Below are 25,408 nucleotides of genomic sequence, written 5' to 3'. Positions count from 1 at the left end.
TATATTAGCTGATAATAATGCTACAGTTAAGAATACTCTTCAATACCAAGGTCAAGGGTTCGGATCCCCATACCAGCCAGAGACACCCCCCCCCCCCCCAAAAAAAGCTCAGAAGAAATGAGCACTACACACACACACACACACACACACACACACACACCAACACACACACACACACACACACACCAACACACACACACACACACACTCACACACACACACACACACACACTCACACACACTCTCTTCGGATTGGAATTATTTAGAAAAATTGACTGTGCTTGCTATTAATGAGATTATAGAGAAATGAGCACTACCCAGCTGGCAAGAGTGTGAACTGGACAGGCTTCCTGGAGGGTAGTTTGGCATTGTGTATCCAAATGAAGGTGTGCATAGCCTCAGTCAGCAATTCCACTTCTTGGGATTTATCCTAAACCTAAGGAAATGATAAAACCAGTGCATAAAAATGTTAACATAAGATGTTCACCATGGAGTTTATAATACTCAAAAATTAAGCCTTCAGTTTCATCAAAAAGGCATTGAAAAACTAAATTTTTCGGCATAACCAGGCAGTGGTATACTGTGAAGCCAACCTAAAAAATAGGATATAGGTATAAATTTGATATGGAAAGATGCCCACCACATATTAGATAAAACAAGAAGGCTCCAAAGCAAGATGCATATTACCTCACTTTTATAACATTGTCTAAGTATGTGCATTTGCCTATAAGAATTTCTGCTAAGATACCCACCAGAATCATAACAGTGGTTAATCTTCAGGTGATGTGATTACAAATTCTATCTGTCAGTTTAGTATCAATTATGCTGCAGTAACAAACAATCCAAAACAGGCTAGCAGGTGAGCTTAGTTAGTTAGAACATGCTATTGATAAAACCAAGGTCCAAGTTTCCAACCTTGTACCAGCCAGCTGCTAAGAACCCCCGGAAACATACTGGTTCACAACGGGAAATGTTAATTTCTCTCTCCTGTTCATGTCTATTGTGGTTGGCTAGCTGTTCCTCTGCCCAGCAACATATTTACTCTGGGACCCAGGCTGACAAAACAGTCTCTGTGTGAACACTGCAGGCCACCATGACAGAAGGACGAGACAGCATAGCACCCACTGCTTCTTACCTGTGCTGGGCAAGACTCGTGGTCCTCCCTAGGTTCAATAAGGCAAGGATCTAAAATCCTTCCATAGGCCCTCAGGGAGGGACACTACAAAGAGGAGGAGCAAACATTTTGAATAATACTATAATCTACCACACAAGTTATTTCATCCTATTATTTAAAGTTCTTTTCTTTGCAGAATGGGGTGGGAGGAGAATGCAGTTCTATCCGGGGAAATGGATGGTCTCACAGAGGTGGGGCCTGGGTGACATGGGTTCTCGTCGCTCGAGCCTCTCAGGGAGAGAAAACATGGACACTGAGTCCAAGTTGCCCAGCACCAGGCAGAGAAGGCAGCTTCAAGCCTGAGGCAGAGGCCAGAAAGAGGCCAGGATTTAGCCTAATTTAAGAGGCAGGCCAATTGGCCTGGACCCACAGTAAGTACAAGACAGTGATGGAACAGAAAGTTCGGAATCTAAAAGAAAGTTCTGGATGTCCAGAAGTGTTATGCCAGCTCTGCTACTTACTCCTTAGAGGACTTGAGTCAAGTTAGAGAATCTCTTTGAATGTCCCCATCTGTAAGATGGAAATTAAAGTAGCTGCCCTGCCTGCTTCACACGACTTGGGAGAGGGGAAAGGTGGCTCAATTACAGGGCATTAAAATTATCTGTGCTCTTGTTGCATGCAGAAGGTTTGGGCCTTTAACCTCTAACGACATACTCTCATGTACCACACGTCCCCATCTCATTACCAAAGTGTGTCGTTCAGCCCTTTTACTTACGTCCATGCAGGGCAAGTGAAAAGAGGACAAAGTTCCAGGATGGAGGAGGAGAACCCCTCAGATGGATGAGCCATGGAAGGGCTGGGATGTGGAGGGAAGGACCCCATTCCCACTGGAAGTGTCTGGAAGTAGCCGTATCCCCCTCTTTCCAACCTCTCGGGATGGAAGGCAGATGACAGCAATCAGGGTTTCCCAACCAGGACTGATCATGAGAGCCATTTAGGAAGCATTTAAAAACTAGATTCCTGGGCTCCACCTCTTAGAGATTCTGATTCATCTGGTGAGGGTGGAACCAGGCTGAGTCCTGAAATGTGATCTCTGTTACACCCTCTTGGCCATCCAGCTCCTCTGCACAGGCCTCGTGAGGTGCCCTGCAGGGAGGGCCTGGACATCTCAGGTGGCACGAGCCCTGGCACCTGGGAGAAACCTGAGTGGGCCCAGATTATATGATGGCATACCTGCTTCGGCCCTGTGCTCACTTCTTGAATATCAAGATCAGGGGAAGGCTCAGGAAGAGGCTCCCCTGGGCAGCATAAGTCATCCTGCAAGCTGCCCCAGGGCCAGGCTTTTCAGGGCACCAAGGGCAAAGGGGGGGGGGGGGGGAGAAAAATATATCCCCGCTTTCCTGCTCCCAGCCCCTCTGAATCAAACGCACTCCAGGCTTCCACAGCCTGCATACACACACACACCTTGACTGATGACTCTGGAATTTATCTTTTTACCCATCCATTGACATGGCGGTGAGTTCAAGGGCTGGGACAGGTCTTATTGCTCTCTGCACGCCCGGCGCAGTGCCTGGTACACCATTAGTGCTTGCTAAATATTTCATGAATAAAGGAGAGGTAGTAACTCTTATCACGTTACCACAGGGTCAAGGAAGGACTGATATTCACACCCACTGGGCACATAGGACATGCACGTGCTCACCCCTGAAAGGTGGGGGGAACCCCGTTGTTAGTTACCAAGCAGTAGGGTGAGCTTAGCATGACATGATTTACAGCAGTATTAAATTACTTGTGGCATCATGGTACCCCTTGACATAACAAGGTATGAAAGTTACGAAGCCTCTTCCTAGGGAGATGCTTCCTCTCTCTCTCAAACATCACACACACAATCTCTTTTCATACAATTTCTAGATTAAGAGTATCAGCTCTTCAAGAAGAGGCAAAGCCTTTTTTTTAATGGATAAATGCCAGTTAATGAATACAGAAAGAAAGATAGCCAGAAATTGACATTTTGGGGCTGGCCCTGTGGCTCACTCGGGAGACTGCTGCGCTGGTAGCGCCGTGGCCGTGGGTTCGTATCCTATATAGGGATGGCCGGTGCGCTCACTGGCTGAGCATGGTGCTGACCACACCGTGCCAAGGGTTGCGATCCCCTTACTGGTCAAAAAAAAAAAAAAAAAAGAAAGAAAGAAATTGACATTTTGCAAACCTCAGTTGAAAAATTGATTTGGGCAAAGATCACTGGCGGCTGTGGAAAACATTGGGCAAATGATTGATGGGAAACAGGACATTTTACTTGGTGTCAAGGTATCATGCCACAGGTGACAACCTACTTAATTTCAAGGAAAAAACCTACCTGTACTATGGAGAGATTGAGCATCCATACCCTTAACCAAGTGATCAAAATTAGCACTACTGGGCCGGCCCGTGGCTCACTCGGGAGAGTGTGGTGCTGATAACACCAAGGCCCCGGGTTCGGATCCCATATACGGATGGCCGGTTCGCTCACTGGCTGAGCGTGGTGCTGACAACACCAAGTCAAGGGTTAAGATCCCCTTACCGGTCATCTTTAAAAAAAAAAAAAAAAAAAAAAAAAAAAAAAAAAAAAAATTAGCACTACTGATAATGAGCTGACTGGCATTATGTATGTACCCTGAGGTATACATCTACGTGGTATTGCCAAAAATATTTAACCTGAATCCAATCATTAGGAAACAATCAGATACACACAGAATGTGGAATATTCTACAAGATAAGCGGCCTTGACTCTGAAAAATTCAGTGTCATTATTCCAAAACAAACAAAAAAGAAGAGGTCTGTTTTTAAAAAGACTAGAGAGACATGGTAACCAAAAGTAAAGCATAAAACTTCACTGGAATCTGTGTCCCTTCCAAAAAGCCAAAGGGTTTTAAGATGTTTTGGAGACATTTGGGGAAATCTGAAAATGGCTGGCATATTACTGCATTAATGTTAATTACCTTAGGTTGATAACAGTATTGTGCCTATATAAAAGTATGTTCTTTCTTCTAGGAGATAACAAGCCGAAATGTTTGATGTCTGCAACTTTCAAATGACTCAGCAAACACACACACATTACCTACCTATCTATCTAAAGATGAAGTGTAGCCAAAAATTAACAATTAATGAATTTATAGGGTGACCACAAAGTTTGGAAACACGGCTATTTTTTTTCAATAGGCTGAAGATGGCCTTGATGGCATTATGGATATTTGCCTATTTCCAGACTTTATGGATACACTGCAGATGAAGGATGTAGGAGTATGGTTTACATTCAACTACTCTTCCAACTTTCCCATAGGTTTAAAATCTTTCAAAATAAATGTGGAGAGTGGGGGAAGGAATCTCAGCCCTAGATTAAGCTTCTAGTCCCCAAATCAGGATACTATACTCAAAGAAGGAGCTGGACAAAGGAGAGGGCCACAGTCAAGGAAAGCTCCAAATGGGTTTATTAGGCTATTTAAGTGGGACCATGTGACCATTTCTGCAGATAAAAGGACAAAGGGGAATTACAAATGCTCTGGGTCTTTCCTGAATTCTTCTCCCCTCTCCATTCCCTGGTTAGCTCCACCCACCTCACTCACAGGTAGAAGGAACTCAGGAAAGTCTGTGTGGCTCCTGCCACCCCAAACATATCCTGATTGCCAGAAGAGAAGGGGCGAAGCTTGCTCTGTCTTTCTCACTGTTCTCAGAGTCCAGCAGGCCGCTTGCTGGGTACAAACGTAGCTCTACCAGTGTACATCAGTCCTTCTGTGTTCTCTCCTGTATTGCAGAGGCTGGAAGCCTGAGAACTATATTCCTCAGAATCTCCTGGCAGCTGGGATCTGCGTTAGGGTGCACTAATGAGAGGCACGAGCAGAAACCATCACTCCTCTAGCAGTGGTGCGCAGACTTGTGGACTTTGGCAAAACAGCAAGCAAGGTTTTGCAGTATCTTCTGGGCATTTTCCTGTAAATCATCTGCTTTTGTGCTGCTGGCAGCAGGAGTTTCCTGTGCCTCCTGCAACTTTCTGATTTCCTGAGAGTCGGTGGTGGCTTTCTCCAACTTTCACTGTTACCCCTTTCAATGGCTTTGTAAATATCTCATTCCTATATTAAATCCCTTCCTGCTTAAAACCTAGAGGGGATTTGGTTTTCCTGACTCATACAGCTGTCTCAGGACCTCACTGCAGAGTGAGGAAGGCTTCTCTTGGGGAGGTGATTCCCTTCCAAACACCGTTCATAAATTGGTACCAAAAAAGGCAAACAGTAGCTCATGTGCATGATGAGCAATCCCAGCCACAGAGCACACGCTGGTCTGAATCCTGAGATGCTGGATGGGAGGCCAGTTCCCAGACCAGAAATGTCCTCCCATTCACCTCACTGTCGCCATTCTCCTGGCGATGCCAGGGCTGGGCAATGACCACCTGGAGCAGAGACAGCACCTACCAGCAGAGATGTCTGCAGTACTGGCCCAGCCCTCAAAGCCCACCTGGCATTGCCCTGGGATACAGGAACATCTGATCATCCTCCTGGCACAAGGGAGGGAGTTCCCTGCTGCCAGGCCTCTTGAAGTCGAGGCAGGAGGGTCAGCAACAGAGAGTCCAGCACAGCCAGACCCTCCCAGGAACACCGGAGACCCCTGTAAAACCAAAAGACCTGGATGTGATGACTTTTTTTTTTTCCTCCCTGTGGCTGGTTGGGTAACCCAGAACAGAACCCTTGACCTTAGTGTTACAAGGCCACGCTCTAACCAACTGAGCTAACCAGCCAGCCCTGATGGCTTCATCTTACCAATTTCTCTTTTCTTAAAATCTCTATTTCAAAATATTTATTTTATAATAACTGTTCAAATAAATAACTGCAAGCTCTTGTACAAGAATGCTCTAACATAAATACTCGAATCAGAAAACTCTTCCATCTAATGAGAATTTGTGTCATGAAACCTCTGCCTCCGGGCTTTTAGTGATATCAGGCACAGGTTATTATCTAGCAAATATTTGAGAAATGCAAGCTCTTTGTTTTACAGAATTTACTGGAGTGAGATGTAACCTAAGAAAAAGACAATCTTATTCGAGCCTCTGATCTTAGAGGACAGCAGCAGACTCTGTGAATCCTGCCCTCTGTGGGGCTCTGTAATACAGTGCAGGAAAGTAGAGTCTGTTTCCCATTGGTTCCCCAAAAGCCATCGTTAATCTTACAGCAGCAGGGTCAGCCCTAGGAATAACTAGCCGTATACGTGATGTGACGTAAAGAACACTATACATTCCTTTCCAATCCGTGACCTAAATTACCTCCCCATCCCCAAGGCAGTCAAAATGTCTGCAATTCCTCCAGTTGAAGAATTCTTCTATTTTGTTAAAGCTCTTAGTTTCCTCCAGGTAGCTCCAGTTAAGATTCATCTTACCAATTTCAATCCCACCCCCACCAGTGCCAAGTCCCGGGCACCCACAGACCCCTCCTTGCCAGTCTTTCTCAGTTCTTCCAGGTCTGTGGATCTGTAATCAAGGCTCTACTAGATCCCTAAACCCCATCTGCCCACCAGCCCCAACACACCTGTCATCCAGCAGCAATAGGCCCTGCTCTAGCAGCAACTTCACCTCCTCGCTTGCTCCAAACACATCGTTCAAGGTCAGCTGGGGCTCAAACTGCTGCCAATGCTGGGGAAACCAGAGGGTCAGAGGTGGGGAGCCAGCCGGGGTGCCGTGAGGGGTGAGGGAGCGTCCAGTACAGCATGGGGATCTCAGCAGCTGATGTTCATACACAGCACGACCAGGTCAAAGGGCCAGCAGTGGAGTGGGCACCTTCACTCCTCCTGCACATTCAGGCTGAAACCCAGCTCCCAGCCAAGCCAGGTCTCCCTCTACTCCTCTCCTTTCTCCCCCTGACAGTCAGGGTATGGCCAGCCCCAGCCAGAGCTTGTGGCCCTGACTTCATCCAGGGCAGCTCTGAGTTTGATTGATCGTTATCTACCAGGCTTCCTATCTGAGGTTCCCGTGCTGCTTAAAAATGTTTGTAAACACTTTATCTAGTCTAGTCCCTCATGTAGCTGAGAAAACTGAAGTTCACAGTGGTGAGAGGATTTGTGTCCAAGGTTGCAGCAGAATGGGGACTAGAACCTAGGTCTCTGCAGCCCTAGTCTAGGGCTCTTACCATTGGACCACACTGCCCACTGCTTCTGCCCACCAGGCCTCAGTCGACCGACCGAGGCCCAACCTCCAGCTGTCAACCTCAGAGGAATGAGAGGGGGATATATGTGTGTGTGTTTATAGGTGGTGGTGGCGGTGGGGAGATTGATTCTGCAAGACTTAGGGGGAGGGAATGGTGTACAGAACCCTCTGACCCCTTACCTGGTGAGTGATCCCCACATCGGTACGTAGCCCCATGGCCAAAACTTCCTCTAGCCTGAAAGAAAAATCATTGAGGGGTCTTGGAGAGGAGACCCGTGCCTCTCCCATTCTTCAAACCCCAGGCTAGAATGTGTTTATGGGGGGCTAATGGGGACCATGCAGTATGGGGCAGGGTGGGGGGATGGGAAGGTGGGAAATGAAGATGTACACATGGAGGTGGTTCTGGAGGTGCGGGGGAAGCCCTTGGATGCTCACAGCTCCAGCTTGCCCAGAGGGACGCGCTTCCGGGTGCCGTGACCAGAAAGCATGACCTCCTTCATCCAGTTGTCAGGCTCCAGTGTCTGGATCCGAGCTTCCCGGGTGTGGCTCCCTGTCCCCTGGAGCATAAATCGCCCATGGGCCCCTGACAACATCAACAACCACCCATATTAATTAAGCAGCTAACACTGTGTGCTTACCAGATTTAAATTAGTAGTTCTCAAAGTGTGGTCCTTGGACCAACACCATCTAACATGCTAGAAATACAAATTCTTGGGCCCTACTCCAGCCCTGTCCAATCAGAAATTCTGTAGGTAGGGCCCAGTAGTCTGAGTTTTAACAAGCCTTCTAGAGGATTCTAATACATGCTAAAGACTGAGAACCACAGTGCCAGGCACTATATCAAGCATCTTAAAATACATACTCAACTTCTACAAGGTACAATAGTCCCCCTTTATCTGTGGTTTTGCTTTCTGGGGTTTCAGTTACCTGTGGTCAACTACGGTCCAAAGATAGGAGAGTACAGTACAATAAGATATTCTGAGAGAGAGAGACCACATACATATAACTTTTATTATAGTACAGTATTATAATTGTTCAATTTTATTATGTTATTGTTAACCTCTTACTGTGCCTAATTTCTAAATTAAACTTTGTTATAGGTATGTATGTGTAGGAAAAAACAGTATATTTAGGGTTTGGTACTACCCGAGGTTTCAGGCACCCACTAGGGGTCTTGGAACATATCCCCCGCAGAGGACAGACTTCCACTGCAGGTTTTATTTCTGCTGCACTTTACATATGAAAAAACAAAGCCTTGGTGAGGTTAAATAAGTGGCCCAAGTTCACGCAGCTCTGACTTTCCTCTCCTGACTCATTCATTCCTTCTGTAGTTCACAGGGGACTCACCAGGCCCAACACCAAGGTACTGACCGCACTGCCAATAAGTCCAATTGTGGGTACTCAGTGCCCCCTGTGGGGAGGGAGGGAATAGTCAGTAGAGAGTGAAGAGGGTGAGCCCTGTTTCTGCTCACCTGGTAAGGGGCACCTGGTTCGAACGTCCCACCATCTCAGGCCTGAGAGCACCCAGCAGGGACCCTTCTCAGCAGTGGGCCATGATTCCCTGGTCACACCTCAGTCTGCACATTCCCCACCTCCAGCCATCTGCCCCAGGACTTACATTCCGGGCAAAGTTGGAAACCTCATACTGGCGGAAGCCAGCCTCCCGAAGGACTGCCCGACCCTTTTGGTACATCTCAGCAGCAAGCTCCGGATCAGGGGCAGGAAGAGCACCCTGCTGCACCTGGGCGAAGAGTGCGGTACCCCGTTCCAGGGACAGCTGGTAGAGGGAGAGGTGGTCATCACAGTGGTGCAGCAGTTCCTGCAGCTGCCTGATCCATGGCCCCACCCGCTGTGCCGGCAGTCCCAGCATCAGGTCCACAGACACGCGCCCAGGGAAAAGGTGCCGGGCCTCTGCCAGGGTCCGCAGAGCATCATCAGCCGAGTGTGTCCGTCCCAGCAGCTGGAGCTCACTGTCATCTAGGGACTGCAGAGATAGGGTTGAGCGTAAGCATACAGCTCAGAGGGAGACAGAAATGTTCCACCTTATTGGAGACACAGATACTGGGAAAACACAGCATACGGCAGGGAGCGGGAAGGTGGGAGTGTGACAGTCCAGCAAGTACCAAGAGCTACTATTGACGGAAGGGTCACTATGTGCCACGCATTTTTACACGGTGTTTAATTTAATCCTTGTAACCCTCCAACGTTAGCTCCATTTTACAGATGAGAAAAACAGAGGTTCACAGATGTTAAGTAAGTCACCCACAGTCATACAACTGCAAAGTCAGACCTGGAATTTAGGACTGCCTTCAAAGCCAACAGTCTTTTTTTACTTTACCTTCTATTTTGGAACAACTCAAACCTATAGAAAAGTTGAAAGAAAAGCACAATAAACACCCTCATATAGATCCACCAACAATATTTGGCCACATTGTCTCTCTAAATATACATGTATGTTATTGTTATTTTATTGAATCATTTGAGAGTAAGTTACAGACCAGCACCGTCCAAAATAACTTTCCATGATGATGGAAATGTTCTTTACCTGCACTATCCAATGTGGTAGGTACTAGCCACATGTGGCTATTTAAATTTAAGTTAGTTAACCACATTTGAAGTGCTCACTAGCATGTGGCTAGTGGTTACAGTACTGAACAGCAGTTAACAGATAAGCCCTTAATCCCTACATACTTAAGTGTGTATGTCCTATGAACAGGACATTCTCTTACAACACAACCTAATTATAAGGCTCAGGAAATGTAACACTGATACAACTGATACAATATCATTATCTAATACATAGTTATATTCAAATGTGGCCACTTGTACCAACAACGACTACTGTGGTAATTTCCACCTTAAACCCCAATCAGGGGCCACACTGCATTCAGCTGCCATAGTCTCTCGTCTCCTTCAATCTACTCTAGGTTCTCAGCCTTTCTTTGTCTTTCATGACACTGACATTTTTGAAGAGTACATGCCAGTTTTAAAAATGTCTTTTAATGAATAAGTTCTAGAGATCAGCTGTACCACATTGTGCTTATAGTTAATAATACTGTACTGTACATGTAAAAATTTAAGAGGGTAGATTTCATGCTATTGTTCTTATCACAATAATAATAATAAAGTCTTTTAATTTAGGTTTTCCTGATGTTTCCTCACAGATTCAAGATATGCATCCTGGACAAGAATAACTCAGAAATAATGTGTCCCTTTCAGTATATCCCATCAGGACAAAGCCCATGACCCTAAACCCTATGATAAGTGATACACGTGTATGATAAGTGATACATGTATTGGAAGGCAGGGCAATACTGGATATGGAAATATCAGTTCAGGGTTGGAGCCCTGTACTGGCCAGCCTCCAAAAAAAAAAAAAAAAAAGAAAAAAAAGAAAAAGAAAAATAACAGAGGTCAACCTGAGAGGAACAGGTTTCTCCCTACTTAAAAACCTTCAGTGGCTCCCCTATCAATACTAGAAGAAAACCCAAACTCTTTAGTCGGTGCTGAACAGACATATGGGTCCTTCCTTGCAGCCTTGTCTCCTACCTCTCTAGTCACAAGGAATAACTCAAAGCTCCCGCAAAACATGCAAAGCTCTTCCATATCCTGTGTCTTTTCCTCCCACACCCTGTCACCTGGTGAACTCCTCCTCATCATTAAAACATCATCTCCTCCAGGAAGGCTTTCGTGATTTCATTGGACTGAGTTGCCCTTCAGGACATACTCAGAAAGCCTTTCACAGAGACCCCCTTTATAGGCAGCATTTACCGTGCTGCAATGATCTATGTGTCTGCCACTCCCTGTGTCTCCAGTCATGTAACAAATCTTTTTTGAGCATCTACTGTGTACCAGGCACTATGGTGGGTACTTGGAATACAAAAAGGCATGTCTGGGGCCGGCCCGTGGCTCACTCGGGAGAGTGCGGTGCTGATAACACCAAGGCCCCGGGTTCGGATCCCATATAGGGATGGCCGGTTCGCTCACTGGCTGAGCGTGGTGCTGACAACACCAAGTTAAGGGTTAAGATCCCCTTACTGGTCATCTTTAAAAAAAAAAAAAAAAAAAAGACAAAAAGGCATGTCTGATCCCTGCCTCATGGAGCTTACGGTCTAGTACAGCAGCAGAAAATTAAGTCGTTACAAAAGTGTCACTACAGGGCCTACTGTGTATTGGGCCTTGGCACTAAGAGCTCAATAAATGTTTGCCCAATGAATGAATGTGACCAGAGAAGAGAGGGCACCGAAGGTCTGGGTGCACTGGGATGGGGTGGGTGTGATGGGTTACCTGGAGGCCAATGGACAACCTGTTCACCCCCGCTGCCCCGAATGCTGCGAGCCTGGAGCCTGAGGCTGAAGTGGGATTAGCCTCCAGTGTGACTTCGGAGTCTGCAGGCAGGTGGGCTGTCCGGGCCACCGCCTCCAGGACAGCAGACACTGTGTGGGGACTGGCCAGACTGGGGGTGCCCCCACCAAAGAACACGGACTCCACCCTGAGAGAAGACAATGGAGAGAATGAGACCTGGGAGAGCCCTCTGGGATGCCTGCACCTGTCCTGTCCACTCCCCCAAATAATTCCCAACACCCTGCCTACAGCCCCCAGTACCCACCGCCGCACCCCGCTGAGCTGCAGCAGCGTCTGAGCCTCGGTCACCAGACAGTTCCGCATAGCAGCCTCCTGCACGCCGCGGGGGATGTACTTGTTGAAGTTGCAGTAACTGCAGCGCTTCTCGCAGTACGGCCACTGGGGGCGGGGGTGTATTGCGCGGCGTGAGGGACCTTCACCACTTCCAGGATTCAGCCGCACATATCCCCGTCCCCATTCCGAAGTCCGTCCACCATGGCTACGACATCTGAGCCACGCAACCCCACAAGGCAGGTCGCACTGGGATTATTATGCCTTCTTCAGTACAAGAAAACTGAGGCTCAGACGGGAAATCACTTGGTCAAGGTCACCGAGCTGGTGAGTACGAGATTTCAGGTCTCCGGACCAAGACCTTCCCCTACCAGGGCACCTGGTCCTCATCTAGGGGCGGGGAAAGACAGCAAGCAGCCCCTTGGATTTTGGACCCCCGAAGCCACGGCTGCCCCCCGCGGGCTTCCTCTCCTCCCCCACACTCACGTGCACGTAAAGGGCCGCGCGCCGGCTCGCCATCTCAGGACTCGGGGATGCTCCCGCGTCCTCCACACGGCGGCGCCTCTGGGCCGTCTTGGCCGCTGCCGCCCAGCCGCGGGCCCGGGCCCCAGGGACAGCCATGGCGCCCGACGCGGTGCTAGGTAAGGATCCGAGCCGGAGTCGAGCCCAGGGCGCCGAGTGTGAGCCAAGCCGAGCCGGGCCGGGCCGGGCGGGTCGCCCCGGCGGAAGGAAGAGGAGCTGTGACCGCGCGCCGCGCCGACCTCGCGCCTAGAGGGCCCGCGCCCCGGGTCTGCGGCGCCACCTGCTGGGCATCGAAGCGCTCACCGCAGCTGCCCGTCCGTCCTTTCCCAAAGACGTGGGGCGGCCTGCAGGACGAGGTCCTTGACCCGTCCAGGGGCTCTTAGTCCATGCAATCATTTCCTTCACGTTTATGTGCCTGGCTCCCCCGAGCTGGGCGCTGGAGACATCCAGCTGCACAAGACCAGGTCAGTCTGACAGATTAGAAAACCAACAAGCTATGACAGGCAACACAGTTCAATGCCCGCTGGACAATAGGCCAGTTTGCTCAGTGCTGTGAAGGTGGTCTGAGAGCCATGGGAGCCAGTGGGGCAGGAGAGAGGGCACTTGGGCTGGATCTAGAAGGAACAGAAAATCCCAGAAAGAATCGGCATGGCTGTCATCTCCCGGGTCAGGCCAACCTGGGCACCTGGGGCTGTACTTGCTGTGGGGAGAGTCAGAGACTGTGTATGTGGGAGTGACAGCATTCAGGTAAACAGCTGGAAAAGCAGGCACCTGAACTATCCCATGGAGTGGAAAAATCATGAGCTTTGGAGTCAGAGAGTGAAGGACAGTTCTCCTTGTGGCTTTGGGCCTAGCCGGTTCTCTTTCTAGCTTGTAGTTCTCAAGAATAACTGCAGAATGTGCTGAGAGTGCAGCTGAGCTCTGTTCCAGCCCCTCCTAGAAACAGGATGTCCTACAATGCTTTATCCCTACAGGTCACGTGGCCCCAGGGTATAAAACTCAAGAGCAGTCTGGTTTCCGGTGTCCCTCAGCTACAGTGCAAGTGGGGCATGTGCAGACGAGACTCCATCTGCCCGGGCAGCTTTTCTGAGACTTGGGGAAGCTGCTTGCAATGAATCCTAGGTTTCCTCCTTGCTGCCTAGCTGTTAAACAATAAACCCACTTCACGTAACTTTTTTTGTGTGGGTGTTCTGCCTTAACGGTCTCGGACAAGTTGGTAACCAGTGCACAGTGAATATGCTTCATGGATGGCTGTGTTCTAATCCTAGATATGTGACCTTGGGCAAGACCCTGAACCTCTCCAAGTTTCTGTTTCATCATTTGTGAAGTACAGCCAGTGCCTACTTGATTAGGGTTGTTGGGAAGATTTCAAGAGAAAATGAATGTGAAAGCACCTAAGTATAATGCCTGGCACTTAGAGTATCCTGAACATATGTTCATTTCTTTTTTTTTTTTTGTCTTTTTCATGACCGGCACTCAGCCAGTGAATGCACCGGCCAGTCCTATATAGGATCCGAACCTGCGGCGGGAGCGTCGCTGCACTCCCAGTGCCGCACTCTCCCGAGTGCGCCACTGGGCTCAGCCCCATATGTTCATTTCTTAAAAAGAAAAAAGGGGCAACAAATCAACAGAGTAACCATTACTCTTTCAGAGGGAGAGAAGAAATCTAAGGTTATCAGCGGTGGGAGAGGGTAGGGAGAGGGGGATGGGGAGAGATTGGACAAGGGGCATAAAGAATAAGTACAATTTAGGGGCTGGCCCATGGCTCACTTGGGAGAGTGCGGTGCTGACAACACCAAGTCAAGGGGTAAGATCCTCTTACCGGTCATCTTTAAAAAAAAAAAATAGAATAAGTACAATTTGTAACAACATACATACTAGTAATATTGATTTGATCAACATATGTCAACATTTAATCCCCAAAATATGTATAACCAATTATGATTCAATAAAAAAATAAAAAAAGAAAAGAGGGGCTGCTCCTCCTGGCAGGCATACTGGCAGGTAAGGGTTGCAGGCAGGAGGAAAGTTTCTGTCTCCAAGAACTGGGAACCTGTGTTCCTTTAAGAACCCAGCTGTTTTTTATTTCTTAGGTCAAGCTACAGCCTGCTTTTATCTGGCCCTGCCCATCAGGGAAGCTCCAGGTTCATCCATCAAAAAAATAAAAAATAAAAATTGGGTTGGTTGGGGAGGATGAGGGAATAAAGGAATAGGAGCTGATAAAGGGGAAGGGGTTTCTTTTTTGAGGTGATGAGAGTGTTTAAAATTGGTGATGGTTGCACATCTGTGAATATACCAAAAGCCATTGAATTGTACATTATTTTAAAAAGGCTGGCCAATTAGTTCAGTTGGTTAGAGTGCAGTGTTGATAACACTAAGGTCAAGGGTTTGGATCCCCATACTGGCCAGCCACCTAAAAAAAAAAACAAAATAAATGGGTGAACTGGATGATATGTGAATTATATCTTAATAGAGCTGTTACAAAAAAAAAAAAAAATACTTCTTGCTGGGCTAATCTGGCAACAATGTAAAAAAGAATTATAAGTGAGTATAGCCTAAAAAACCAAATTGGGTTGGTATCGCAAAGAGATGGGGTACGAAGGGCCGGCCCGTGGCTCACTCAGCAGAGTGTGGTGCTGACAACACCAAGGCCACGGGTTCAGATCCCGTATAGGGATGGCCGGTTAGCTCCCTTGGGAGAGCGTGGTGCTGACAACACCAGGTCAAGGGTTAAGATCCCCTTACCAGTCATCTTTTAAAAAAAAAGAGAGAGAGAGAGAGATGGGGTGCGAGTTAAATTTAGACATCAAAGAGCTTAGCACCATCATTGACAAGGACTAGGAGGTCTGAAAGTGCTCATTTCCCTTTAGTCTCTTCCCTTCTCCATCCTTTAATAGCTGCCAAGAAAGCACACCAGCAAGAGACCAGCCAAAGAAAACAGAGAAGCGCTTTATGCCAAATCACAAAGACAGACAAGGGGGGTATGGCGGAGGAGCAGGAGTGGGGCCTGGGCCCCTTTCATTCACAGATTTAGATGTTTTTCCATCTGCTCTCGAAGTTTGAATTTCTGGACCTAGAGGAAAGACAAAGGAGTAAGAGTCAGGCTTGGGGCCTCTGCCAACTAGGTTGACCAACCGTCTTGGTTTGCCTGGGACTGAGGGGTTTGGGTTTCTCAGGCTTCATTGCTGGGGGAGCATAGAAGGGGGACCCCTGGCTTCTGTACCTGGGCCCTCAAACCCTAGGCTGCCCTGCCCTCCTCAGCTTCCTCCACCTTACACACCTTTCCTGAGACGGTGAGAGGGTAGTCTGTGACAAACACGATGTAGCGGGGAATCTTGAAGTGGGAGATCTGCAGACCAGAGGCGGGTAAAACATGAGGCTGGGCAAGGTCACAGGGTTGGGGGTAGGGGACAGAGGGCTTTGCTGGGCAGAGCGGGTGGCCAGGTTCATCAAGGGAAGAGCAACCACCGGCCGTAGCTGAGTTGCAGGGAGAGGGGTGGAGAACCGAGCAACATCAGCTTGGGGTGGGCTGAGACTCCCACCTTCCCTTTGCAGAAAGCTTTGATCTCCTCTGCTGTGGTCTTCTCCCCATCCTTCAGCCGAATGCAGGCACAAATTTCCTCCCCCATCCGGTCATCCTTCACTCCCACCACCTTCCAGGGTCAGAGACAAATATTAGACATCACTGTCTTCATGCATGTTTTCTGCTTCTGGGCTCACCTGGGCTGGGTACCTCACCTGTACTTCCTGCACCTGCGGGTGTTTGTGAAAGAAGTCCTCGAGCTCTGCAGGGTAGATGTTCTCACCACCCCGGATGATCATATCCTTGGAGCGGCCCACGATCTTACAGAAGCCCTGCTTGTCCATTGTGGCAATGTCTCTGTAAGGAAAGCCCAGGAATGGCCTCTCACCTCTGCTTCACCCGGCTGGCTCGTTCACTCACTCATCAAGCATTTATCGAGCACCTATGTGTGTCTTCCACTGCTCTAGGCTTGGGAGACACAGCAGGAACATGACACGCTCCTTAGAACTTATAGTCTAGTGGGGAAGACAAACAAATAAACCAATACCTATGACATATTCTCTCTCTCTCTCTCTCTAAACATATGCTTTTCATGGCTGGCTTCTTTTTCATCATTCAGGTCTTAGCTTAAATAATTCCCAAAGTCTTCTTTAACCACCAATTTATTTTATTTTATTTTATTTTTATCTTTTGGTGGCTGGCCAGTATGGGGATCTGAACTCTTGACCTCGGTGTTATAACATGCACTCTAACCACCTGAGAACTAACTGGCCAGCCTTGACCACCCAATTTAAGGGAAGCTAATCTCCCCACCACACCACTTTCTCTCCTATAACCCTGTTTTATTTTCTTGGTGGTATTTATCGATGTCTGAAATTATCTGTCTTCCTCCACCAGAGGCATGGGAAGTAAAAGCAGAATCCTGATCTTACTCTCCGTTGCTCACCAGCGTCTAGAACAATGCTGGCGCATAGGAGGCGTGTGTTAAGAATTTGCTGGGCTAATGAATGAGTGACTGGATCTGGGCTCAGATCTTGCAGATGCTGGTGTGGTGCACTGAATTAGTAGCTTGCCTCCATGCTACTGATGATTATCCCCATTGTACACATTTTAGAAATTAAGTCTCCAGGATGTGAGGGGCATTTTGGTGCCCATGACCTCCCTGCACTAGTCTAATGTTCCCTGCTCACCCTCAGGACCCCCAGCCTCTCAGCAACCGGAGCCTGTCTTCTCACCCTGTGCGATACCACTTGTCAGGACTGACTGCCTCCTCTGTCTTCTGAGGCTCGTCCCAGTAGCCTAGCATGACGCAGTACCCTCGGATGTACAGCTCTCCGGGAGTGTTCAGCTCCAACAGTGTCCCCGTCTCCGTGTTCACAATCTGGGCCTGGGATAGGACAGCTTTGGGCAGGGGCCTCCTACCCTCTTGCTTCAGGATGTGTGGCCCGGGGGGATGGGGTCAGCTTTGCCCTCCCTCCACCCAATCATCAGGCCCCCTGGCTTTGCCCAGCCCAGTCCAGGGAAGGGACACGAAGGCGACAGTAGACCTATTACTAGTCAGAGACCAGAGCTGGCCATAAAAGAATAGTTGAGGCCCAGGTTGGGGGTGCTGCAGAGAAGGAGGCCTGTGAAGGGCCAGGCCAGCTGAAGAATTATCAACTACAGAAGAGAAGGGAGTCTCTTCTTTCTTGCCCTTAAGCAGCAATAGAGCCAAAGAGGGTGGCATGGCAGTGCCATGTGAACAGGAGAAGCAGAGTCTGAAAGCCTAGTAGAGAAATGAGCCACAACCAAGATGCCAAGGAAAGCTGAACCTCTGTGTGCCCTGGTGTCTGAATCTGTGAAATGGGGAGGATTATGCCTGCCCCTGTCTACCTTCCAGGCCGGCATCCCAGTGAGAGTGGCAGGGAAGCTGTCATCAGACACATGGGAGGGGGCTCACATCCCTGCACGCTCACTCTGTGCAGGACCACTCCAGGGGGGAGGAAAGGGGAATACCACACCAGGACAGCAGTAAGCCCTAGGGGAAGCAGCTGCTTCAGCACACTGGCAGTGACCCCACAGGGCATGAGCTAAGGGGACAGGAGAAACCAGGTGCCATTGGCACAAAACACCACTGTTGGGGCAGGAAAGGAGTCATGGCCGGGAATCTGAGATTGAGTTGTTCTCGGGAGTAGTCTTTGAGATGCAAGGGACCCCCAAAGGGACAGGCTCCATGGGAAATTAAGTGTTTACTCCAAGCAAAAAGAGGAACTCTGCGCAGCAAGAGGCAGGGGGCCTAGGGGGAGAAAGAGCTGTGTAGGAAAAATCTCTGTGTTCTGGCTGCTCTTTGAGGCTGCCCTGGCTGCCCCAAAACAGACAGTGGGCTTGGCAAAAACACACCTCAGACAGGAAGGGAGGCTGCGGAGAAGTTCAGCTGGCGGCTGCTCATGGCCGCAGTTCCAGATCTTCCCCTTTCATGCTCCAGCCCACAGAGAAAGCCCCACGAAGGCCCAGGCCCCTGCTGCTGGGGGTCTCTCGGCATCTTGAATGAGCTGCCTCAATCTCTAAATGAAGGCAATAAGTTTCCCGGGGGGGGGGTGCGCCCCAGTTGAGTGGTGGGAGCTGGGGTCTTGGTCAGGGGCTCACCTCTGTGTGAGGCATGATTCTGCCCACACTTTCTGCCTTCTGCTCCAGAGTGTCCTCAGGGAAGCTCATGAAGGTCACAGGGCTGTTCTCTGTGGTTCCATAAGCAACCTAGAAGGTTCAGAAAGGGTGTTCGGAGGGAGCTCAGCAACTGCAGAGGGATGGGGGGAGCTACTCTGGGGGAATGGGAAGGAATTCTTAAGAGAAAGGGAAAAGTGGAGGGCAGCTCAGTGGTGGCAACAGGGACACCATTGATAGGGGTCAGGGGTCAGGAGGCAGAGGCGCGGGGAGGTTGAGCAGATAGATCTCTGCAGGGGCCCCAGATCTGAAATAAAATCGACAGCAGGGAAGCCATTCTCTTCTAGCCAGGGCTCTCTCAGTCTCCTGTTTCCTAGAGCAGCTGCAAGTCCGTTCCTGTGGCTCCCCACATTACTAACACCCCAGCCTTCCCTCCCTCATCCCAGGCTGCCTTAGCTCCACCTTCCTGATTTTAGGCCACAGTATTCTCTGCCCTTCCCTTCCAAGCCTAAGGCCCAATAAACTTGATGAGAAAGCCAGCCTGCCTTGGCCTAACTGGGAGTGGCACAGACACAACCCCCCAACCCCACCCGAAACCTGGGACAAGTGCCTGGCCTTGGGATGGGTCCCCCCTCCCAAGTCCCCCAAGCTCTGGAGAGTTTCCAGTGAATTTATTTCCATCAAAACAAATATACAGCCAAAACAGAGATTTAAAAAGCCAGTGGCCCTCCCACCCCCCACTTTCAGTGGTTGGAAACATCCTGAGCAACAGACAAACCAGAAGCCAGACTTGGAGGGGCCTAAAAACCATCAGGGAAGGGCCGGCCCGTGGCTCACTCGGGAGAGTGTGGTGCTGATAACACCAAGGCTACGGGTTCAGATCCTATACAGGGATGGCTGGTTCACTCACTGGCTGAGCGTGGTGCTGACAACACCAAGTCAAGGGTTAAGATCCCCTTACCGGTCATCTTTGAGAAAAAACAAAAAACAAAAAACAACCCATCAGGGAAGGTTCTAGACCAAGTATGACCCCCATTCTAGAGTCAAGGGGCAGAAGGACTTGGTGGGCAGGCCCTGGAGAACAGGCCCCCCCACCTGAATACTGGGTGAGGGGAGAGGATCTTTGTCCGCCACCACACACAATTTGTCCTGTGTCAGCTGGTGTGGCTCTGGCACAGCTGAGATTTGGTCTGGTTTCTCTCCCCACCCCTGAACATGAATAATACCCTGTGCCAGGCAGCCGGGAGCTCACCCTGGGGCCAGAGCCGTGACCCTGCCTGCTCACCCTCTCCTTTCCACAGGAATCTGGGCACATTGGCCAGCAAGTGGGCACACAGAGGTTTAGCGGGCTGGGGTGGGGCTGCCCACAGAAAGTAGGATCTGGCAGCTGGAGCCATCTAGGGCTGGTCCCTTGTAGCCAGGACCAGCCCCCCTCACAGTCCTCACAGTCCTGGGGCCACTGCCCTAGTGTGGCCCATGCCGAGGACAATTCGGTGCCACTCGGCCACCACCCTAAGACCCCTCAGGGGCAGGCCCTGACCACGGGGGTGAGGAATTAGGGGATGAGGATATTTTGGGGAAATTAAGGAGGGGGGAGGGTAAGACTGTGTTTGTTCAGTGGCCGACAGTGTTCAGGTGTGTTTGCCAGTCCTGGAGTCACTTCCCCCACAGTTCCCACTGTTCTGCTTCGCCTTCAGCCGTGGAAAAAAGGGATGGGGGTGCAGGGACAGAAACGCAAGCCCAGGGTTGAGAGAAGGACCAAAGCCGAGCCCGAGGGTGCAGGAGCCCGCATCTCCCTAGGGTTGGCGCTGGCGCGTCTCGCCGGAAGGGGAGCCCGACGCCAGAGCGGCTCTCACGCTCGGCCGGCGCCGCACAAGAGCCCCATTAAAGCGCCGCGGGCTGGCCGACCGCGGCGAGACAAGCGTCCGGCTGTCCGGCTCCGCTTCCTCCCTCCGCGGGTCCAGGGCACCCAGCCGAGTGTGTCTGGGGGGAGGCGTGGAGGCTCAAACTTGGGCAAACAAGTAAATTCAGGGCATGTCTCCCTCTCTTAGAGCCGGTGTAAACTCGGGGCTCTAGACACACCCGTCACCCTTCACCCCAAGAAAAGCCCGGGAAAAGGCGGCAGGGAGAGAAGCAGCGTCGGCGAGCAGCCACGGTCCCGGGCCCCCGTGCATGGTCACCAGCTAGGGGAGGGCCCCCCTGCCCGTCGAGGGCGGGGGCGCATCTCTGGGTGCGAGGGAGTTAAGCCTGGTGGCCTCGATGCTCCACGTAGGAGCTGGCTCGGGTCGCCAGCTGCGGTCAGGGCCACTGCATAAATAGGGCGGGAGACCCGAGCGCCGAGGACTTGCCGCCGCCCGCGCCCCGCCGCCGTCGCCGCCGCTGCCCCAGCCGCGGCCCCAGGCGTCCCGGCCATGGCCCGCCCGATGCTCTTGCTCAGCCTCGGCCTCCTGGCCGGTCTGCTGCCGGCGCTGGCCGCCTGCCCCCAGAACTGCCATTGCCACAGCGACCTGCAGCACGTCATCTGCGACAAGGTGGGGCTGCAGAAGATCCCCAAGGTGTCAGAGAAGACCAAGCTGCTCAACCTACAGCGCAACAACTTCCCGGTGCTGGCGGCCAACTCGTTCCGGGCCATGCCCAACCTCGTGTCGCTGCACCTGCAGCACTGCCAGATCCGCGAGGTGGCCGCCGGAGCCTTCCGCGGCCTCAAGCAGCTCATCTACCTGTACCTGTCCCACAACGACATCCGCGTACTGCGCGCTGGCGCCTTCGACGACCTGACCGAGCTCACCTACCTCTACCTAGACCACAACAAGGTGACCGAGCTGCCCCGGGGGCTGCTCTCCCCGCTGGTTAACCTCTTCATCTTGCAGCTCAACAATAACAAGATCCGTGAGCTGCGCGCAGGCGCCTTCCAGGGCGCCAAGGACCTGCGCTGGCTCTACTTGTCCGAAAACACGCTCAGTTCCCTGCAGCCCGGTGCTCTGGACGACGTGGAGAACCTCGCCAAGTTCCACCTGGACAGGAACCAGCTGTCCAGCTACCCCTCCGCTGCTCTGAGCAAGCTGCGGGTGGTGGAGGAACTGAAGTTGTCTCACAACCCTCTGAAAAGCATCCCGGACAATGCCTTCCAGTCCTTCGGAAGATACCTGGAGACCCTCTGGCTGGACAACACCAACCTGGAAAAGGTGAGATCCTGGCTGCAGAGCTCTGCCCTGGCGCCTTCTCCCCTTCCTGGAGGCTCTGGGAGGCAGGACCACAGCTGGGCACCATCCCCTCCCCCCCAATTCCTTGTCCCTCTGGCTGTCTCCAAGGTGGGGAGCTCTGTCACCTCTGTTCATCTTGTCACATCCCTACACCTATCCCTGCCTGGCCGCCTGTCTCAGCCACTGCTCTCATAGGATTACGACTTATAAAAGAAGCAGGGGCTGTCCTGGCCCCACAAATGGCCCCTTAGGAGACATTTCCAGTGCTCCCAAATCCCCCACTGTGACAGCAGCCACCTCTTCATGTTGGGCCTTCTGCCCCTCCTCTGCTGTTTTTTCCGTCTCCAGTAAAACTACCATCCCATAAAGGAAGGTTTGTTTATTGAGGAGCCTTCCAGGAGCTGGGCAAATCAGGCCCACAAAGAGACCCTGTTTCTGGTGGGGGCTGTGCATGTGTGCTAAGGTGGAGTGGGGGGCTGGGAAGTGACAGGGAGCAAATACCTGAGGAACCTCCTCCGCACCCCACAGAGGCCCTGGAAGATGGCCTCACTCGGCCCCCACACACATACTAAGGCATTGCATTCCCAGGTCCACTTCAACTTTGTAGGTAAGTCAAGGCATGGGGACCAAGGGCTCCCCTAGGCTGCAGGCATGGTGCCCAGTGGTTCTGTGAAAAGGCACAGGCAAGAGCATCACTGTTGTCCCTTGGCCTAAGACCCCAGGTGTCTCCCCACAGGGCAGACTGGCTGTGCCTCACTGACTCCCAGGCTGCTGACTGCCCTTTGCACACCCCAGGCACCAGTCTGCATCCTCACTCAGTCCTCCTGGAAGCCAGTGTCTGGCCAGGTGGGGCTACCTTGGGCCTGAATGTGTTCCTTCTCTGGGCCTGGAAAATCACCCTGGTACAGAGGCTTCAGCCAGGAGGTTTGGGTGGGGACCCAGACAAGGTAGAAGACATTATGGTTAGAAGGGATAGTAGGGAACTTCAGACCCCAACCTGGGCCACAGGAGAGGGTGCTGGTATGGAGATGAGGGCAGAATCCTACCTGGGCAGCAGCCAACCTTTGTCTTAATGAATGGAGCCTGCCCTTCTTCAGCCCCAGCCCCTCCCTAGCTGAAGTCGGAGTCCCCTGGTACCCACAAGCACCAGAGTGGTCTTTCAGTGGGCAGCAGAGCAGCGTATCAGGGGCTGCTTTGGGGCAGGAGAGGACAGACAGGAACTGTGGCGCTGGGCCAAGATGTGGGCATCAATAGAACATTTCCTCTGGTGCCATCCAACCTGGCCAGCGTCTCCACCGAGGTGGCTCCACAAATAGGCAGGCAGTGAAGGAACAGTGAGGACAGAGCTGGGGGAAGTCCCAGGACCCTGGGGCTGTGGGGAGCCTGGGCCCACTGCCCACCCCGCTGAACACTGACCAAGCTCACCGTGTGCCAGCTTGGGCTGCTGGGGCCAAACTCTGGCTGCCTCCCCAATCCCAGTGTTTGTGCAGGGAGGGTGGTGCCAGGGGAAGAGGAGCTGGGTGTGGTCCTGCGGCTACTGTTTTACTCACTAGTGTGACCCTGGGCAAAGCACTGAACTTTTTCTATTTTCCCATCTTCATATTGGAAATAACACCACCTATCTCAAAAGATGTTGTGTGGATTAGATCAGGTGAAACAACTTGGTCACATAGCTTTGAAAACTGAAATTTCTCAAGGTGCCATTGCTCATGTCCAGGGAAGGACTCTGCCCTCTGGGGCGACTGAGCTGGGAGAGGCTAGACACTGGGGCTGGGGTGCTCACTCATGCTACTTTGCTCCCCAGTTCTCCGACAATGCCTTCCTGGGTGTGACCATGCTGAAACATGTCCATTTGGAGAACAACCGGCTGAACCAGTTGCCCTCCAACTTCCCCTTTGACAACCTGGAGACCCTCACCCTCACCAACAACTCCTGGAAGTGCACCTGCCAGCTCCGGGGCCTTCGACGGTGAGAACACCCCATGTCACCCCCTGAGTCCCCCTCATGTGATAGAGTGGAGACACACTGGCCCTGCACCAAAACATCCTGGACATACATTCTAGATCTGCTGTTTCACAGGCATAGGATCCTGGGAGCCTCAGTTTTCCCATTTGTAAAATGAAGATGACAGCTCCAGACTATCCTGGGGCCAAGTCAATCTTGGCTCCATAGTTTACTGTCCCTTACCCCAGCAGTCCCACATCTTGTCCCCAACACCAGCAACTCTCTGTCTCTCCAGGTGGCTGGAAGCCAAATCCTCCCGCCCAGATGCCATCTGCACCTCGCCTGCCAAGTTCAGGGGCCAGCACATCCGTGACACAGAAGCCTTCCGCAGCTGCAAGTTCCCCACCAAGAGGTCCAAGAAAGCTGGCCGCCATTAAACAGGTGGGGTCCGGATGGGTAGGTCTCCCATTCCCCTCTCTGGATATTCCAGCAAATGAGCTGGTATCTCCTGGGTTACCACCTCTACCTGGAGGGGCAGGCAGACCCTCCATTTCTGCAGGGAGTTGGAGGGAGAACTGGGTCCCCTGCCAAGGAAGGAAAAGATTCTGCCCAGGATTCCTATCATTGCCTGCAACCATCATCTGGGTCATTGGAGTCCTAACACTGATCCTTGCCTCACTGCAGGTCCTGACCCAGCCGGTCCTGGTGACTGGCCTTTGCCTTCTGCCGGAGAGACTACTGACCTTCCTGCCTCCACCCCCACCTTCTCCCCACAGCCTCTGCTGATGCACAGAGTTGCCCACCCCTAGATACGTCCTGGCAGGGGGCCTCGAGCACTCCACTACCCACCCAGCGCCACCTGATGGTGTTCACGGGAGGACACAGAGCCCAATCCCAGCCAGCGTGCCTGGCTCCCCCACCACAGTTCTCAGAGAAGCTGTTGCTGAGACTCCCAAGTCCATCAGAACCAGACCAGTCCAACAGGATGGCCACCCTTTCAGAACCATCCATCCTCTGCTCCTCTTTCCCTGCCATTTGGAAACAAACATCAGACCCTTGCCCTGCCATTGCTTCCAGAAAGGGTCTTAAGCCCAATCCCCGGTTCTGCCAGCTCCGCACCAGGACGTTCTAGCAGGACACCTGTGCTTTGCTGCACGTCCCCCATACTGCGTTTATCCCAGATTTCTATAAATATAAATTTATGGATGTATAATACTTACTCCCCTGCCACCTATCTCCCTGAGTCACCAGGTGCTGATTAGGTCAGACTGTCTTCTCTTACATTTGCTTTCTGGAAGGAGGGTTGGCCAAGAGGGTCTCCCTTGGAGATCAGACCTGGGCTCATCCCCATGCCCGTCAGTGTGCCCCCACTCACAGCCCTGGCCCCGGCCACCACTTACCACCAGCTCCTTCATATTCATCTTGTTGACAATGGCTCGGATCAGCTCTGGGGGTACAGGGGACCCAGCGATCACACCTGAATCAGAGAAAGGGCTGACATTCCCCCCTTCTCCAGGCCCAGTGGAGCCCTTCACCTATGGCTCATCAATGGGAAGAATGTTCCCTTCTCTCCCCTAACTCTGGGCTTTTCTTACACCTGCAGCTGGCCTCGGGCTGGTGTCCAGGGACACTGGGGACTTGCCTCCCTCCACCCATGTCTC

General features: G+C 51.4%; 3 protein-coding genes across 6 annotated transcripts in view; 1 reads left to right on the top strand and 2 right to left on the bottom strand.

The window, feature by feature from the left end:
• Positions 1-4,563: 4,563 nt before the first annotated feature.
• On the bottom strand, positions 4,564-12,669 carry RSAD1 (radical S-adenosyl methionine domain containing 1). 2 transcript variants are annotated; one of them, XM_063110150.1, is made up of 9 exons: positions 12,402-12,669; positions 11,890-12,023; positions 11,568-11,772; positions 8,899-9,264; positions 8,628-8,691; positions 7,716-7,863; positions 7,461-7,515; positions 6,667-6,770; positions 4,564-5,752 (listed from the first exon to the last, which is right to left on the bottom strand). In XM_063110150.1, exons 1-9 carry the CDS (start codon positions 12,534-12,536, stop codon positions 5,635-5,637), a joined length of 1,329 nt encoding a protein of 442 aa, XP_062966220.1. In that variant the 5' UTR covers positions 12,537-12,669; the 3' UTR covers positions 4,564-5,634. The 2 variants fall into 2 exon arrangements, with proteins under 2 accessions (XP_062966220.1, XP_062966221.1); XM_063110151.1 differs by having other exon boundaries at positions 8,899-9,057.
• A 2,770-nt stretch (positions 12,670-15,439) lies between these two features.
• ACSF2 (acyl-CoA synthetase family member 2) overlaps positions 15,440-25,408 on the bottom strand; it is a 38,673-nt gene continuing 28,704 nt past the window's right edge. For all 3 annotated transcript variants that reach the window (XM_063110147.1, XM_063110148.1, XM_063110149.1), the window contains 7 exons: positions 25,148-25,224; positions 18,586-18,693; positions 17,196-17,347; positions 16,176-16,317; positions 15,980-16,090; positions 15,718-15,786; positions 15,440-15,510 (listed from right to left, as the gene is read on the bottom strand). In XM_063110147.1, the coding sequence (XP_062966217.1) occupies positions 15,460-15,510; positions 15,718-15,786; positions 15,980-16,090; positions 16,176-16,317; positions 17,196-17,347; positions 18,586-18,693; positions 25,148-25,224 (710 nt within the window). In that variant the 3' untranslated portion in view covers positions 15,440-15,459. The remainder of the gene's footprint in view (positions 15,511-15,717; positions 15,787-15,979; positions 16,091-16,175; positions 16,318-17,195; positions 17,348-18,585; positions 18,694-25,147; positions 25,225-25,408) is intronic.
• CHAD (chondroadherin) lies at positions 21,012-24,465 on the top strand. The gene is made up of 4 exons (XM_063108932.1): positions 21,012-21,785; positions 23,608-23,771; positions 24,043-24,188; positions 24,432-24,465. Exons 1-3 carry the CDS (start codon positions 21,012-21,014, stop codon positions 24,182-24,184), a joined length of 1,080 nt encoding a protein of 359 aa, XP_062965002.1. The 3' UTR covers positions 24,185-24,188; positions 24,432-24,465.

The sequence above is a fragment of the Cynocephalus volans genome, chromosome 10 (genome assembly GCF_027409185.1).
Source record: "Cynocephalus volans isolate mCynVol1 chromosome 10, mCynVol1.pri, whole genome shotgun sequence".
NCBI classification, from domain to species: domain Eukaryota; kingdom Metazoa; phylum Chordata; class Mammalia; order Dermoptera; family Cynocephalidae; genus Cynocephalus; species Cynocephalus volans.
The sequence above is the reverse complement of the archived record's forward strand: the minus strand, read 5'-3'. Positions and strand labels throughout refer to the sequence as shown.